General features: G+C 45.5%; 1 protein-coding gene across 3 annotated transcripts in view; it reads right to left on the minus strand.

Annotated features, from left to right (window-relative positions):
* The window catches only part of PPM1H (protein phosphatase, Mg2+/Mn2+ dependent 1H), a 259,467-nt gene that overhangs the window by 123,649 nt on the left and 120,549 nt on the right, over positions 1-15,269 (minus strand). For all 3 annotated transcript variants that reach the window (XM_027071352.2, XM_027071351.2, XM_027071354.2), the window contains exons 3-4: positions 9,304-9,648; positions 7-119 (exon numbers count right to left, since the gene is read on the minus strand). In XM_027071352.2, the coding sequence (XP_026927153.1) occupies positions 7-119; positions 9,304-9,648 (458 nt within the window). The remainder of the gene's footprint in view (positions 1-6; positions 120-9,303; positions 9,649-15,269) is intronic.

Raw genomic sequence — 15,269 nt, forward strand, 5'->3', positions numbered from 1 at the left:
GCTCACCTGCTATCACCAGCATTCGCCACATACAGCTTCCCCAAGAGGCAAACCACAATGAGGGCTGTGCAGCCACCAGATATATTATATGAACTCCTCTCTCGTTCGATTTGTAGGTCCTGGAGAAGAAAACAAAGTTAGCGCTGGATTGTACAGGAACTCATATCAAAGGCTTTCTTAACCTCATTCCCTTGACACAGCCCTCGGAGTCAGGATGTGCTTCAAAGACGAGACAAGAAAATCGTTAATACTTTCCTACCACCTGAAGAGCATTTAATCACTGAGGTCACTGGCATAAAACTGTCGTCTATTAGCCCATCTGCAGACCAGAGACAGGAAACAAGGGATGGCAAACGGATCTAATCAGAACAAAAATGAGAAAAAGAAAACCAACTGCATTCAATAATAAATACCCCAGCTTGTGGAAAATTTAGTCTTTGTATGGAATGCCTGACCTGCCATGTGAGAAATACAATAAATAGGCTGGTAATGCCGACTACTTGGACCTGAGCAATGTTTTTAACCCCAAAGTCTCCAATAAATACTTTCTTTTTGCAGCCAGATAAGAGAAGTGACTTGAAGAATTGTGTCCTCTCTTCAAAGCAGGCAGGAGCCAACCCCGTCTTACTCATCAAAGCTAGAAGCTTACAAACTCTGATCTGACTTCATTGTCCGACAGCCATGGATTCACAACAAATGTGTGTGTGACACACATTCACAGCCACAGCTGATACTCAAGGAGCACCTCTTCCAGGTCAGGCAAAGCACCATACAGAGAGAGTCTCAGCTAATCCTCATAACCGTATTATTAACCTTCATGTGGGGGGGGGGGGGCGGAAGGGGGGTAACTTGCCTACATTTACCTGGTTGGAGTTTGGATTTCAATCGGATTCTCCTCATCCAAAGCCTATTATCACCTGCCACCTACTGAGGCCCCCACACCCAGAAAATCAACAACAGACCAAGACTTCTCTTGACAAATAGGCATCATCCAAGACACAGGTCTTTGTGAAATTCTGGGTCAGTGACAGAAGCATGGGTTCTGTGACCCCAGCAACCCTAACCCCAGAAATGTGAGTGGAGTTAGGAAAATAAACTGGATGTTGGCTAAAATAAGGCCAAACACTTCCATGGTAATCTATGGTTGAAGCTGAGGGAGGGAGAAGGAGGACGAGAGGAGATGGCGCCTGGGCCGATTCTGAGGGTCCCCCTGGCAGACCGGGGGCTGGGGCACTTTTTTGGTTCTTAGAAACCCACAGAGTCACAACTCTGCTGCTTCAGCCAGCCTCCTCCTGGAAAAGGGGAGATAATTCAGTAATCTGGCATTTATCAGCAAACGCTCGGCGCCAGAGGTGGTAACACAAGTTCAAACATATCACCAGTGAAAAGCTGGAAACAGGGCAAGAGCCTGAGCCAAGGACACAGATGAAGATCAGCATACTGGTAAAAAGGAAGTAGACAAAAAGTACAAAATCAGAATCTGGGAGAAACTAACTTACTTGGGAATCAACTGGGGAAGGGGGAAGGGAGAAGAAAGGCTGGAGAACCACCGGGGGGGGGGTTAAGAATGTGTGTGTGTGGGGGGTGGGGGGACGTGGTAGTTTCGAAGAGAAGAAAAGCTGCAGAGAGTCCAGCATGAGGACCGCCTTCGAAGACTGGATCTTACAAATTTACTCAAATTGTGTATAAATTAGTTTCTTAAATGAGCACTGTGAGGATGAAATCAGATGCTATGTGTGAGGGGCTTAGCTGGCCATCTCGATCCTTCCCAGACCCAGAAGCTCCATGACCGGCAGCAGACACTTCTCTTGCTCACTGCTAGACCCTCAACACCTATGCCAGGCCAGGTAAAAAGATAGTTTAATAAATATCTGTTGAGTGTGCAAATGAAGAAATACCTTTAAAAATGCCTGGGTGTCCAAATTATCTCTTTACCACCTTACCCCTTCCGTGACATGAAAAATGTGTTCCCTGTAATTGACAAAGGAAAAGCTTAGGATGGAAATAAATGCTACGATGATAATTAAGCAGGAACCCATGCTTCAGTTCAGATGCAGTCAATTGGCAAGAATGAATGAATGGTTATCAGAACCTACACAAGAATGGCAGGAGCCCTGAGGGTGAGGAGAAGGAGCATGAGTATCAGCCAAAGATCAGCCAAAGAGACTGTCACAAGGAAGTGAAAGGGAAAGAAAACATCCAGCTGTCAGAAGTTTTGTCTGTTTAACCTCCAAACAATGCATAAAAACAGAACCAACAACCCTATTCACAAAGCCGTTTGCAGATGGATGTATTCCCTTTCTCTCCCATTTAAATAAGTAAAATAAAGCTGATGTTATGATAGATACATATTTCACCAAATTCGTATATACACTGGTGTGTCAAGTCCACACTCAATACGACTATGCTACTGTTTTTAATATACTGGAAGGAACTGCTGGGGCTAACAGAAAGTATGTTTTCATATCCAGAATCAACATTTGTTTGAATACCTAATGTCTGAATGAAAGACAATTTTTATTTAAGAAAATCCCTTGAGCACCCAGCTGCTTGCATGCATGGAGTGGGGTGTGAATAATGCTTGAAAGACTTAAATCACTCGTGCAATCCAAAAGAAAATGCTATGATACACAGAGCCCAAGTGAAAGCAGCATCCATGGCAAAAATTTCCACTGGGACTCCAACAAGTTCATCCTGCATCACAGGTGTGTTCTGTATCACAGTTAACATTGCCAGAAACTCTGATCCGGAAATTATTTCTTAAAAAAATTAAGACGAGTGTACGTACGACACCACGATTTTCTGCTACAGCAGAATGCCTATTTGCCTTTCATCTGGAGGAAGATGTTACAGCTAGCTTGCGCAATTAATCCCTTGCTATTACGTTAATAGTGCGATTCAGCATTTTGTTCTAATTGACTTCATCCTTTCTTTCATCTTTTCCTATATTTCAACTACGTGCCCTCTGTAGCTCCCCCAGCATAAGGAATGCTAAGTTTGGCCACACTGTCACATAAACAGTGGACTAAAGTCTAGCCATGTTTTGTTCAGGAAACTCTAATAGGTTTACCCTTCTATCACCCCCCACCGCTTCTGTGATAATATACACGTGCATGTGTGTGCGTGCAGATGCCCTTGCGTGCACACACACACGTGAATTATGTGTGTGCTCTCTGCGATCACAGTGATTAGGATTTGAAAGATGTGTTTCCACAGACTTCATCCCCCTGAAGGATTCGCTGACATTAAAATACACTCTTCTATTTCTTCTAAAACTGGGTGTAACTAGAACATATTCTAAAAATAATTGCTTCCCCTCCCCTCCCTAGAAGCCAAAATAGCACATTTATTTTTTTCCTACACCACCTACTCCTCTTTAAAAGATGTTTCACAAAATCTTAGTACTGAAAGGAACATTAAAGGACCATCTGCATGGTTCTTTTACTACCAGATCAAACATGATAAATGAAGTCAATAAGGATATTTACTGCTGAATTAACTACCCTTCAAACCTTCAACTTTTCCAATTAGCTTAAGCTTCCCACACGCTACATTAAAAATACATAAAAATGTAGAGTTATTATTTTGTAAACCCTCATGTTTGGGTATTTAAAAAAAAAAATCAATGAAATCCTGGGAATTACTGCCCACTCCTTTGTGCTAAACAAGAACCTGTCTGGAGTATTTCCCCATTTTAGCTGTCAACAAGACCCAAGACATAACTCTAGAATAACTTGCCAGCAAAACACATGCATATACTATCATTCCTTTTCAAGTGTAATCTAAAAGACCAATTTACACACTCATAATATTCAATTAACAAGATAACTGTTTTACCTGCTCAGTCAAGGGTCCTGCAGACTGCTCAAGATGGCTCAAACAGTCCCTTCTGTTTAGTAGGACTGATTTATCCTGTGTTGTGTGTCTGTCTAAATACTATGTTTAAGCCAGACTTATCTCTAAATCATAAGAACGGATCCAATTTTTAAAGACTTGGGATTTAATTTTCTTTTTGTTTCAAGGAAGGATACTGGCAATGAAGGGAAATAGCAGAGATGTGTGAAATGAGACTAATTCAGCAGGAAAGAACCGCAAGAAAGAAAATATATTGCTCGGGATGGTTATAATTTGGTTTGAAAGTCCCAGGGATGATGCAGCTTCAGGATCATTCTTTGTTTCCTACCAATTTCAGGTTGCAAAAGGACAGCAACATGAGACAACAGAAGGGAGCGAGTGTTGGGTAGTTTCAACAGGACTTGGCAGCTCCCCATAGATGGGTTAAAACACGGCTCTGAGCACATTGCTAATAGTGTCAGTCACAAATAATAAGATTCTGCATGGTTTTAGTATCTGGGTCTGATTTTGATTTATTCTGGGAACAAGCCAATCTGTCAGCCAGGCAATGAGGAAGGAAAAAACCAATACTGCCTCATATTGCCACCTGCTGGCTGTTTGTGGAATCACATGCTCAATCCTTCTAGCAGGAACTTCCTGTTCTACCAAAACAAAGACAAAACAAAACTCTAGCTTATCAAACACAGAAAGACATGTGTTTAAGAAAGCAGGTCCATAACTTACGATGAATATGCTAATATTTGAAAACACTAGGATTTATAAACTATAAATAAGCTTTGCATTTATCCTCTTTTTCACAATAGTGAAATGAGGTTTTTACCAATAAATCCAAGCTGAGTGCTATTTCCAATCATTAACTCAGTGACAGGAGGATGTATGGTAGTTCTACAACAAACATATTGCCATTTTCTTCCTTCCTAACACCCAAACTTCTATACCGGCAATGAAAAGGAAAGAGGACAGAATTTTTGAAATTCCTCTTGCCTTTGTCCAGAGCTCAAATTCTATAGCTGGCAGGCTAAAAGGCTCATCTCTGCTGACTTAGGAGAGCAGTGGTCTCCCACAACTCCACCAACAATGGAAGTGATTCCCCTCATGAGTCTGAAAGGCTGGCCATGCAGTCCTGTTTGGGGAGGCTGCGGAAGCAAGAAGACTGACCCCAGGATCTAAAAGACCTTATCTTATCCTCATCCATCATCCTGGGCCCAGCAACAGCCTAAACACAATCGGTGGCAAATCTCAGCTGTTCAAGGAGGCATCGTTACAAAGCACTGTGGGGAAGCAGAATTGAAGTAGGTCAGAAAGTTCCTGAGATTCTGGTCCTTTAGAAGCGAACCATGGTTCATTTTTCCATAGTGGACACAGGAAGAATGGACTACACAGCCTTCTCAGTGTGAAGAAAAATCCAAGATGAGATACAATAAGGGGGCCAAAGGGTAAACGTGCCTCAGCAGGCAAGCACAGTAAGTATTAGAGGCCAGGGGTCAGAGGTCACCTTCACCACAAGCCACATGCTGCGTCAGGCAACCAGAGGATCAAAGAGGAAAGGAAAAGCAGTGCCCTCAAAGAAGTTTACAGTATTTGATGAAACTGTTATCGAGACGATAGCTTGTTCAGAACGTATCTTTCACTTCTGGTAGTCTGTATTTTGGAACGAGGACCTACGTTTTCCTCTAAAGAAGTACTATTTATTCTGGCTTGGGGTTTCTAAATCTTTTACCTGACCCTCTCTTTCAGATCGGTATCAACATGTCACCAACCCACTTAATGTTACTTAGAGCATCAAAATAAATGAGATGTTATATATCTCTATATGCCTATAATGTGGGGCTACAAATGCCCCCAGACATATAGTCTAACCTTTTATTTCTAGACTCCCATGGTGTCTAGAAGAATGCTAGCTATAAAATAGAAGCTCAATAAATACTACTAATTGAGAAGGACAATGCAGAGAGAGAGAGAGAGAGAGAGAGAGAGAGAGAGAGAGAGAGAGAGAAAGACCGAAGATCTTTGATTCTATGTTGCTGAGCTGCTGTAAATAAAGCAAAACCCCAAGTGAAAGGCAAGCTGTGCCTGTAAAGATATTGCAAGTTACTTCTGAATCTCAGGAAGGGTAGCTGCAAAGGTGTCATCAGCAAGGCAAATGTGAGGCTGAGATGCTGGGCCTGGGGAATTTTTAGGGATGAAAAGTGTGAGGGAAAGTAAGAGAGCCACAAAGCTGAAATAATTGAATCTTATTTAATACCGACTCTTTCTATTACAGAGGATCAGAACAGCACAGAACCTGAAATACCTTAAGGATACTGAGAACTAGGAAAGCTAGAAAGTAGCTGGCTACCGTGAGGGAAAAATTTAGGAATGGCCGGGAAATTCCCAGCATGCCCCACTCTGCAAGGCCAGAGGAGAATCCACCAAGGCCAGGCCAACGAGATAAGGAAATCAGCTGCACGCTGGGCACTTCAAAAAAACCAGTTTGCCCTCAAACACGGACTCTCAAAAATATCCTGTTGAGGGGTACCTGGTGGCTCAGTCAGTCAAACATCTGACTCTTGATTTCAGCTCAGGTCATGATCTCACCATGCATGAGATGGAGTCCCGGGTCGGGCTCTGTACTCAGAGCACAGAGCCTGCCTGGGATTCTTTGTCTCCCTCTCTCGAAAATTAAATATAAACAAACAAAATAATAAGTCATTAAAAATGTAATATTGAAAAGGGACAAGGGAACAAGCATTTTATACGAGTTGGCAATGGCCTTCCAGGCCATTAAATTGAAGGTACACTGTATAATTTCTGTGTTGTGGGTTCTGAAGCTCACCACAAGGAACTTAATGTTTAAGTCAGGCACGTTTCTATGATACTAGAGTCCATTTTTCCTCAAGTCCCTGATGAAGCAAAGAAAAAACAAGAGCATCTCTCTGTAATTAGGGTAAACATAAGACATTATCCAAGCAGGGACGCTTTTAAGACTAAAAGGGGACAGTATATTAATAATTATTCTGGGCCAACCGACATTAACTGGCTCAGCCCCTAGCTGAACAGAAGGTAGGGCCAACCCTACCAAGCACCCTGCGAACCAAGGAACGATGAGTCTTCTCATTTAATAGGTGAAGCAGGTGGGGCAAAGTCCAGGTAGGCCTCTGGCAATACTGGCGACTAGAGAGACAATATGACAAAAACTGAAGTGTGAAGAGGAAGCTGCATGCTGGGAGGAACCGAAAAACAGATATGACTTAAAGCCAAAAATTCATAACGTGGCGCACCGGGGCCTCCACAGGTAGGTTCCCGACCACCTCTCCAATTCACCTTACATCCATCATTCCTACCCTTGACATCAGCTCGTTGCCTTAGGCCCATGTGGGTTCTCTGATGTAGGTTCCCTGGAACCGGCCTCCTGTGTTCTGTCTGCATTACTCCTCCTCGCCCCCATCCCCAGCATTACTGCCCCAAGGGACCCCTTCACTTCATCTCTTTATAGGGCCCCTAGTTCACCCTGCATTTCTCCACTCAAGGCCCTTCCCACTTCTATTTTGCTCATCTAACATTTGTCTTTGCCTAGTTTGTTCAGTGCTCTTTTCCCAGTTAGGCCTGGCATAGACTTAGTTCTGATCACTCATTTATTGACTGAATGACATGGAAAAGTGAAATGATCTTTTGCCTACAACGAAGCTTCCAGGGTAAAAATTGCAGGCAATTTAACTGGCTAGTTAAAAGCAGAAAAAATATAAAAGACAAGAATGAGGCCCTTGACTAAGTATTTTTCTGAATGACCCTCTCATTTCCAGGAAAGTGGTTACTAGCACCCTTGAGGCATTAATGGGCAGAAGCAGCTGGAGACCAGTGGGGAGGCCTGCCTCAAAGTGACATTGGCCTCTAGTGGACAGAAGTGGGAATACAGCAGTTGCAAGTAAAAGATGCCCCATGGCATAAGCAATTACAGAAGGAAATGAAGAACCCCACGTGTCTTTTTGTTTTTCACTTCTGTCACGTAAGCGGATTTTTTTTCCTCCCATTAAGAGAGTAACCTACTGTCACATTTTTTACCTCAATTAAATATTTAGCGTTCTGAACATCGAGGTCTCTAGACAGCTTCTGTGACAGCTGGTGAGGGAGATTTTATACAGAGCCGCGTAGGAGTCAATTTTACTACCTTGATTCCTTTTTCCCTGAATAGTCTTTTCCAGCTTCCCGGTGATTTTCTTGGGATCGAAGGCTACCATACACTCCTGACAAAGAGATGCATTTTAAGCCACCTGCTAATCAAAGGGTAAACATCTGCACGACAAGGAGAGATGCACGCTGACCAAAGAAGGGACGGGTTAAAGTGAGGACAGGGTGCAAACAAGAGGTGCGAAGACAGGAAGCATTTTGCCTTGAAAACAAATCAGATGGGTGGTGCTGTGCAACATTATTTACGTTTCTCCCCTCCTTCGCACACAGACTGATCCTGGACTGTGCTGTGTCACATGCTCCGTTCTGCGGAGCTGCTCCTAACCTGTTCCTGCTTCACTGAACAGCTGGTCATCACTTGACTCTCTGGGGTTTTAGGATAATACGGCACGCTCGCTCTACTCCCGTCTTTAGAACATCTCTCAATATTCCTTGCTCTTTACTTGCACGCAGGCTGTTGCTCAGGAAAGAAAAATCTCTGGAGCCACAATAACGGCCTCAGCAGAAAGTGAGCTCAGAAAGGGAAGGGGGTGGCACCGAGGGGTGGCCCCTCACCAGGCGGAGGGACAACAGGGGACACTGTGAGAGCAGCTGCGCACTCTCCCTTTGTGCGCTTTCCCTTTGTGTGTTCCCAGGACTGAGGCTGGGAGGGAAGGGGGCTGAACTCTTTGATCAGACACGTCCCAATTTAAATGTACAAACAATCCATGTTCCCCAGTAAAACACGCAATTCTCATATAGTGACCCCGATTCCCCTCCAGCAGTTCCTTTTTTTTTTTTTTTTAAAGCATTAAGAACCACATGGCCAATCATGGTAAAAGAGCTGTCCTCTGATCAGATTGGTACAAGAAAGGTACTTTGGAGCCCTTTACTAAAAGCTGTTTCCCCAAACACCTGTGATTCCTACACATGTATAAGACAGCAACCAGGCTCACATTTCAGTTAAGTGGAATTGTACCACCAGCTGGCATCAGGGAGTCTGCAGAAAGAGAAGCAATCGTAGGTACATTTAAAAAGCCTGTTAGCTCGTAGCTATCCCTCCTTCCATCGTTCTCATTTTTGCCAGCACTCAATGCGAGGAACTCTGTCCTTGTGCCAAACCTCTGATGGGAATGGAGTATCGAACGGAGACGACCCAAGCGGCGTCCCACAACAAGAGGACAGGTCAGAGACCCGTCGTAGGGAAGCTTCCAAGAAACAAGGCTTTGGTTGAAGGCTTGGGATTCTCTCTCTCCCTCCACCCCCGCCCCCTGCCGCCCCGGGCCCCTCCGCGATACCTACCATTTCCTTGAACGCACTTTCAAGAGCCCCGATGACCAGGCACTCGTGCGGAATCTTCTTCTCCGTAAAGAAGCGCGTGGGCGGGGTGCTGGGGGAGCCCGGGGCCCCCACGCCTCCGCGGAGCGAGGCTGCGCGGGTCAGAGTCCGGCTGTTGGCGGGCGTGTTCTCGGGCTCCTCGCCCAGGCAGGTGGGCGGCAGGACGGCTGAGTTCTTCAGGATCTCCACGATGTCCTGCAGCTGCTCCGTGACGTGGTGCTGCAGCAGGCGGGAGGCCACCACGGCAGCCCCAGACCCCGCGTGACCGTCAAACAGCGACCAGTAGTGACAGGAAACGCCCTCTGATTCCTGGGGGAGGGAGGCGACAGGGAGTGAGAACGGCAGTGGCCACCAACCCAGGCTCACACTGGTGCGGCAAGGCCTGGCACTCAGCGCGTCACCTCGGTCCTCTGTCTTGGGTTGGCCGACGGTGGGGGGTCGAAACATGGCAACGGTACTCAGGGAAGTGGTCCCGGACTTGTCACTGCCGCTACCCACCGCCCAAGGGGTGAAGGGGTTCCTGCCTCTCGGCCTGGGGTAGAGGCCGGGCTTCCAGGCAAGCTCAGTTACCACTCTGGGGCAAGATCCACTTTAATCTGATGCGCAGGGGTTTGAGAGAGAACTCCACGCCAAGAGGGAAGTCTTGAGGAGTCCAGCTTTAACCCCTAAGCCTCACCTCTCTTCGCAACCCCAGAGCAACCTTGGCCTCGAGGCTCCGGAGAAAGTGAAGTTCTTTTTGCAGGTTCTTCAAGGGGAAATAAGTAGACCCGTTTTTCCCCTTTAGAGCCTTTTCACTCTCAGATAATTTTGCCCCATCTTCTTTGGTCTACATCCTATATTTTTAGAACATGTTTTCTTCCTTAGACACGGAGTCTAAGATGCAGCCAATTCAAATCTCCTTATTTCCTGCCTCCCTCAGTTTCCCAGCTGGTACACAGCATCTTTGTTTCCTCTCCCTACCCCAAAGCTACGCGTTCCTCATGGTCGCTCATCTACCATGGATTTAGTCTGAGTTATTTCTAGACCATTTCAGATGAACGTTTTTAAGAACCGTGTTTGAATTACATGTACCTAAGATCTTAACTGTAAGATCAGTCAGTAGAGCAGCAGACTCTTAGTTTCGGCTCAGGTCGTGATCTCATAGCTCCTGAGTTCGAGCCCCATATTGGGCTCTGCACTGACAGCATGGAGTTGGCTTAGGATTCTCTCTCTCCCTCTCTCTCTCTGCCCCTCCCCCACTCATGCTGTCTCTCAAAATAAACTTTAAAAAATCTTATAGAAAAATAAGAGCTTAATTTATTCAATAGGTAAGATGCATAGGTAATAAAACAGGTAGGGTTTTATTGTGACGACTTGTGACTACTAAGCTTATCTGTACCACAGCAATATTGAATCATTTTTCAAGCTAAAGCAATTCAATAAAGTTCTTTTGGTCTATCCTGGAACAGTGCTGGAAGATACTGTATAGTTATGGTGACATATGCCATTACTCCATGTGTGCCCTTTAAATTTTGCCTTCATTCAATTCTGTGCCATGTGCTGAGATAAAATAGTTGTTTTTTAGTCAACAAATACTGAGTGTCCCTATGTGACAGGCACAGAGTGGATATTGAGGAAAAACTTGGCTGCAAGAGGTATAGACATGGGCTGATCTTCATAATCCAGTGGGGAAGACAGATACTGATCAAATAATCACCCAAACAAACATAAGATCCCAATGCTGGATCTTGGTGTATGAGGCCGGCTTGCAGAGGGGCACTTTGGAGGAGGCTTCCTGGGGACATGAGGGCTAGGCTAAGAACTGTTTGGAAGTTCACAAGGTAATGAGAGGAGAGACCACCAGGTAGCAGAAAGAACAGGTGCCAAGCCCTTGTGGGAGGAAGGTGCATGAAGAGCGAGAGGAGACTGAACCATGGCCATGTGGCTGAATAGAGGAATGAAGCAGGAAAGACATGAGGCCAGACAGGGACATGGCAGCTAGACCACTCAGTCCTTCCAGGACACATGAAGGACCTTGACTTTAGCCTATGAGTAACAAAAAGTCATCCACCGAGCTTGGGATGACGCACTTGATTTATGTTTCTAAAAGATCACTCAAGCTGTGCTGTGAGGATTAGGAGAGTGAGAGTGAGGATGTCAGTAGAAGGTGAACACCACCCTAAAAAAGGCATTCAAATTCAAGCAGTAACAACTAATGAATGACTCAAAGCACCATACAACAGAGGAAGGAGATTCCCACTCAGAGGGCAGTAGAAAGAACCAGGACGTCAGGATTCCAAGATCTGAGCTCTCATGGCATCTTCAATGCCAATCAGTGGGAGTGGGAGACAGAGCAAGGTCACTGGCTGGGTCACTCCATCCCTGTCACTTACCATCCTTGGGCCATGGTTGCCTAATAAGGGCAGGTGATAGCTACCTTACAGGGAGTGGGGATTTAGCAAGGTTAAAGGGTAATTTATGCCACGTGAGCAACTAAGTAATACATCTCACTCATGTGTCACTTCTACCACTACCAGAACAGTATGGTCTTGGGGAAGTCATTTTCTGACCTTCTGTTCTTCACCAACTTGAGAAGCTCCCCTAGAAGAGTCCAGTGCCCCTGCTAACTCCAAAAGTCCAATATTCAAGAAGTACAGATTCATGGGAACTGGGGGAGCGGGGGAAGAAGTCAGGCCCTGAAGACAGGCCAAGAAGAATGTGGACGGAGTGAGAGCTGATATGGCAGCCAGTCGAGGAAAATACCAGGAGGCTGAGGTTACGTGGCTGCCTCTGGTATATGCTCACCTGGTGTCTACTCTCCCTTCTTCCTCACTATGGATTCTATCTGGGGCAGCCATGTATCTGCCATAGCTCCTCACCAGCCCGGACTCCCTTGCAGCTCGGTGTGCCTGTATGACCCTGTGCTGTCTGTCCAGTGAACTACCAGTGGAAGCCTCCTGGGTGGAGCTTCTGGGAAAGCTATTATTTTCCTGATGAAAGAGACGACTCAAGTGGCCTGACCTTTTGCCTCACCCCTACACCTTTCTTCCTGCCTGGGTCACAGAAGCAACACCGGGAGGCAGAATAACCCTCTTGCAACAACGGCTGAAGGCTGTAGCTCAGTGTGGGGGGACAGGAAGTCTAAAGGAGCCCGAGCCCTTGGGGTCTCGCTTGGGATGGTGCACAGGCCCTGAACAGCCTGCCTTCTGGGCTCTGTGTCATGTGGGCTTCGTGACGTTTTGATAAGCCGCGGTTGCTCGTTTCTGTAACAGGAGCTGGGAACACAGAGGTGAAAGGATGTATGTGTTATCTAGTATCCTGGGAGTTGGGGCATGGGTGGCAGGAAGGAGGAGTGTGAGATAAGGAAGGCGGGTGCACGTGCACGCGCGCACACACACACACACACACACACACACACAGACACGCACACAGAATTACAAGTAGGCGAAATGGCTATCTACCAAGAATAAAACTGAACCTCTTGGAAAATGTTCTTAATTTAGGGCATCTGTAGCTAGAATGGAGTCAGTCTATGAATCTATATTTTCACAAGCCTCTGCAATGTAGCATTTCCTCTTATTATGAGTGCGAGGCAACAAAGCACTGCAGGGTGAGCAGTTCCTGTGACTGGTCACCAATAGAAATAATGCACGGTCATTCCACACATCCTGGATTATTGTTTATGCTCATCATTACTTCTCAATGATAGCAGTTATTAAACTCCCCACTAGCTCTCATCATCTGCTGCATTAGTAAAGTACATATTGCCATATTATATCCTCACACCTAGGGGAAAGTGGCAAAAGAAAAGTATTTCTTGCTTATCGCATCTAATTCTCCAAAGGTCCTGAGGCTGCCTGGGAAAAACACGCACACAAAGTCCTTCTGCACCCAATTCAAATGGAAACTCAGCAAACATCTTTAAGGAAGCTGTGGCTGGAGCCAGTGAGGGATGAAATAGGAATGACTGTGTCCGTGTCCGGGTACAGATTCTGTTATACCCAACATATCATGTTTCTAGAGTCATAATTTGAATCAAAGAAGATCAAACCCCGTGAAATAATGATGCTATTTTTTTTTCATATTTATTTTTGAGAGAGACAGACAGTGAGCTGGGGAGGGGCAGAGAGAGATGGAGACACAGAACCTGAAGCAGGCTCCAGGCTCTGAACTGTCAGCACAGAGCCCGACACGGGGCTCGAACCCATGAACTGTGAAATCATGACCTGAGCCAAAGTCGGACGCTTAGCCAACTGAGCTGCCCAGGGGCCCCAATGCTACTACCGTTTTTAAAAAGCAACTATGAAATATTTCTGACAAGTAATCCAGCCATTTCCTTCAACAAGGCAAAGCATTCTGAAGGCGTTGCAACAGCAACCAGTTGACACATATCTGGGCAATTTTTAAGCAAGTCAAGAGAAACCCTGATTCGGGGCTTTTCTGAAGCAGGGCCCAGAAGCACTCGACACCCTGCTTTCAAGAACACCTTTGCACAGCAGTTGTAGAAACTCTGGTACGGCTCATTTTAAAAATGCAATGAATAATTTGCACAGCTAAAACTTATAAGACATATTTTTCCACCAAGAGTTTATTTCTTGCTAAAGACGGAATAAATCTAGCCCTTGATGCAGGCACTAACCTGGGACCAGTATCTCTGAAGGCGGGCCCCTACCACTGAACTTTTATAAAGCTCCCCAGGGGATTCTAAAGACAAGCCAGAACTGAGAACCTCTGGTCTAATAGAGAGGGGGCCACTCAACAGTCAGGAAACCCTCATCCTGGTCTCACATCTGTCATCAGGTCTCCATGTGATTTTGCATGAGTCAGTTACATCTCCCTGAAATGACCAGACCCGCAGCATCCAAACTGTGTTTCTTGGTTCTTAAGTGGGATCTTAGGGAAGAGGAAGTTAAGTGGGTGTTTAACTGATTAGTCCTCTATTAATTCAACCAAAGCAACACAGATTTATCAGTTGTAAACATCAGGGTTTTGCAAAAGATTTGGGACAAAAGACTTCAACTATTTAAAACCATTTTTGAGGAGCGCCTGGGTGGCTCAGTTGGTTAACCAGACCACTTTGGCTCAGGTCATGACCTCACGGTTCATGAGTTCAAGCCCTGCATCGAGCTGGATGCTGTCAGTAGAACCTGCTTCAGATCCTCTCCCTCCCTCCCTCCCTCCCTCTCTCTCTCTCTCTCTCTAAAAAACAAACGTTTTTTAAAAAAGCCATTTTGAAAGGGGACCTGGGTGTCTCGGTTAAGCATCTGACTTTGGCTCAGGTCATGATCTCGCGGTCTGTGAGTTCGAGCTCCGCGTTGGGCTCTGCGCTGACAGCTCAGAGCCTGGAGCCTGTTTCCGATTCTGTGTCTCCCTCTCTCTCTGACCCTCCCCCATTCATGCTCTCTCTCTGTCTCAAAAATAAATAAAAACATTAAAAATTTTTTTAAATAAAAAAAACCATTTTGAAAGCCTTTGAACTAGGTAAACCCAAGTTCATCAAGAGATTTCAAAATCCTCAGTGTCCTTCTATGGCAGGAAACTTAGAGCATGGCAGGAAACTTAGAGCAAGCGATATGTTATTTGGGAAACTACAACCACAAAGCAGGCCCTCCCCACATACTCCAGATGCCAAGACAGCTCTGAAAGCCTCAGAGACCATACAGTCCCAGAAACATCGAGTTACAGGGCTAGAGAACCCTTCCCATCTTTTAACAAACCTTACATGGCAGGCAATATTCTAAATGCTTTACAGATATTAGCTCACTTAATCCTACCACAATCCATCCTATGAGTAGCTACTCTAGGAGGTGTGGTTATTATTCCCATTTTATAGAGAGGGAAAAGGGAGGACAGAGAGTGTAACTGTTTGAAGTTCCCACCTATTAAGGAAAGCAGCTGGGACCAGGCTCCCCACTCTGAGCCATCAACCCCTGTGCTATGCTAAGCTGAAC

Source organism: Acinonyx jubatus, chromosome B4, assembly GCF_027475565.1.
Source record: "Acinonyx jubatus isolate Ajub_Pintada_27869175 chromosome B4, VMU_Ajub_asm_v1.0, whole genome shotgun sequence".
NCBI classification, from domain to species: Eukaryota; Metazoa; Chordata; class Mammalia; order Carnivora; family Felidae; genus Acinonyx; species Acinonyx jubatus.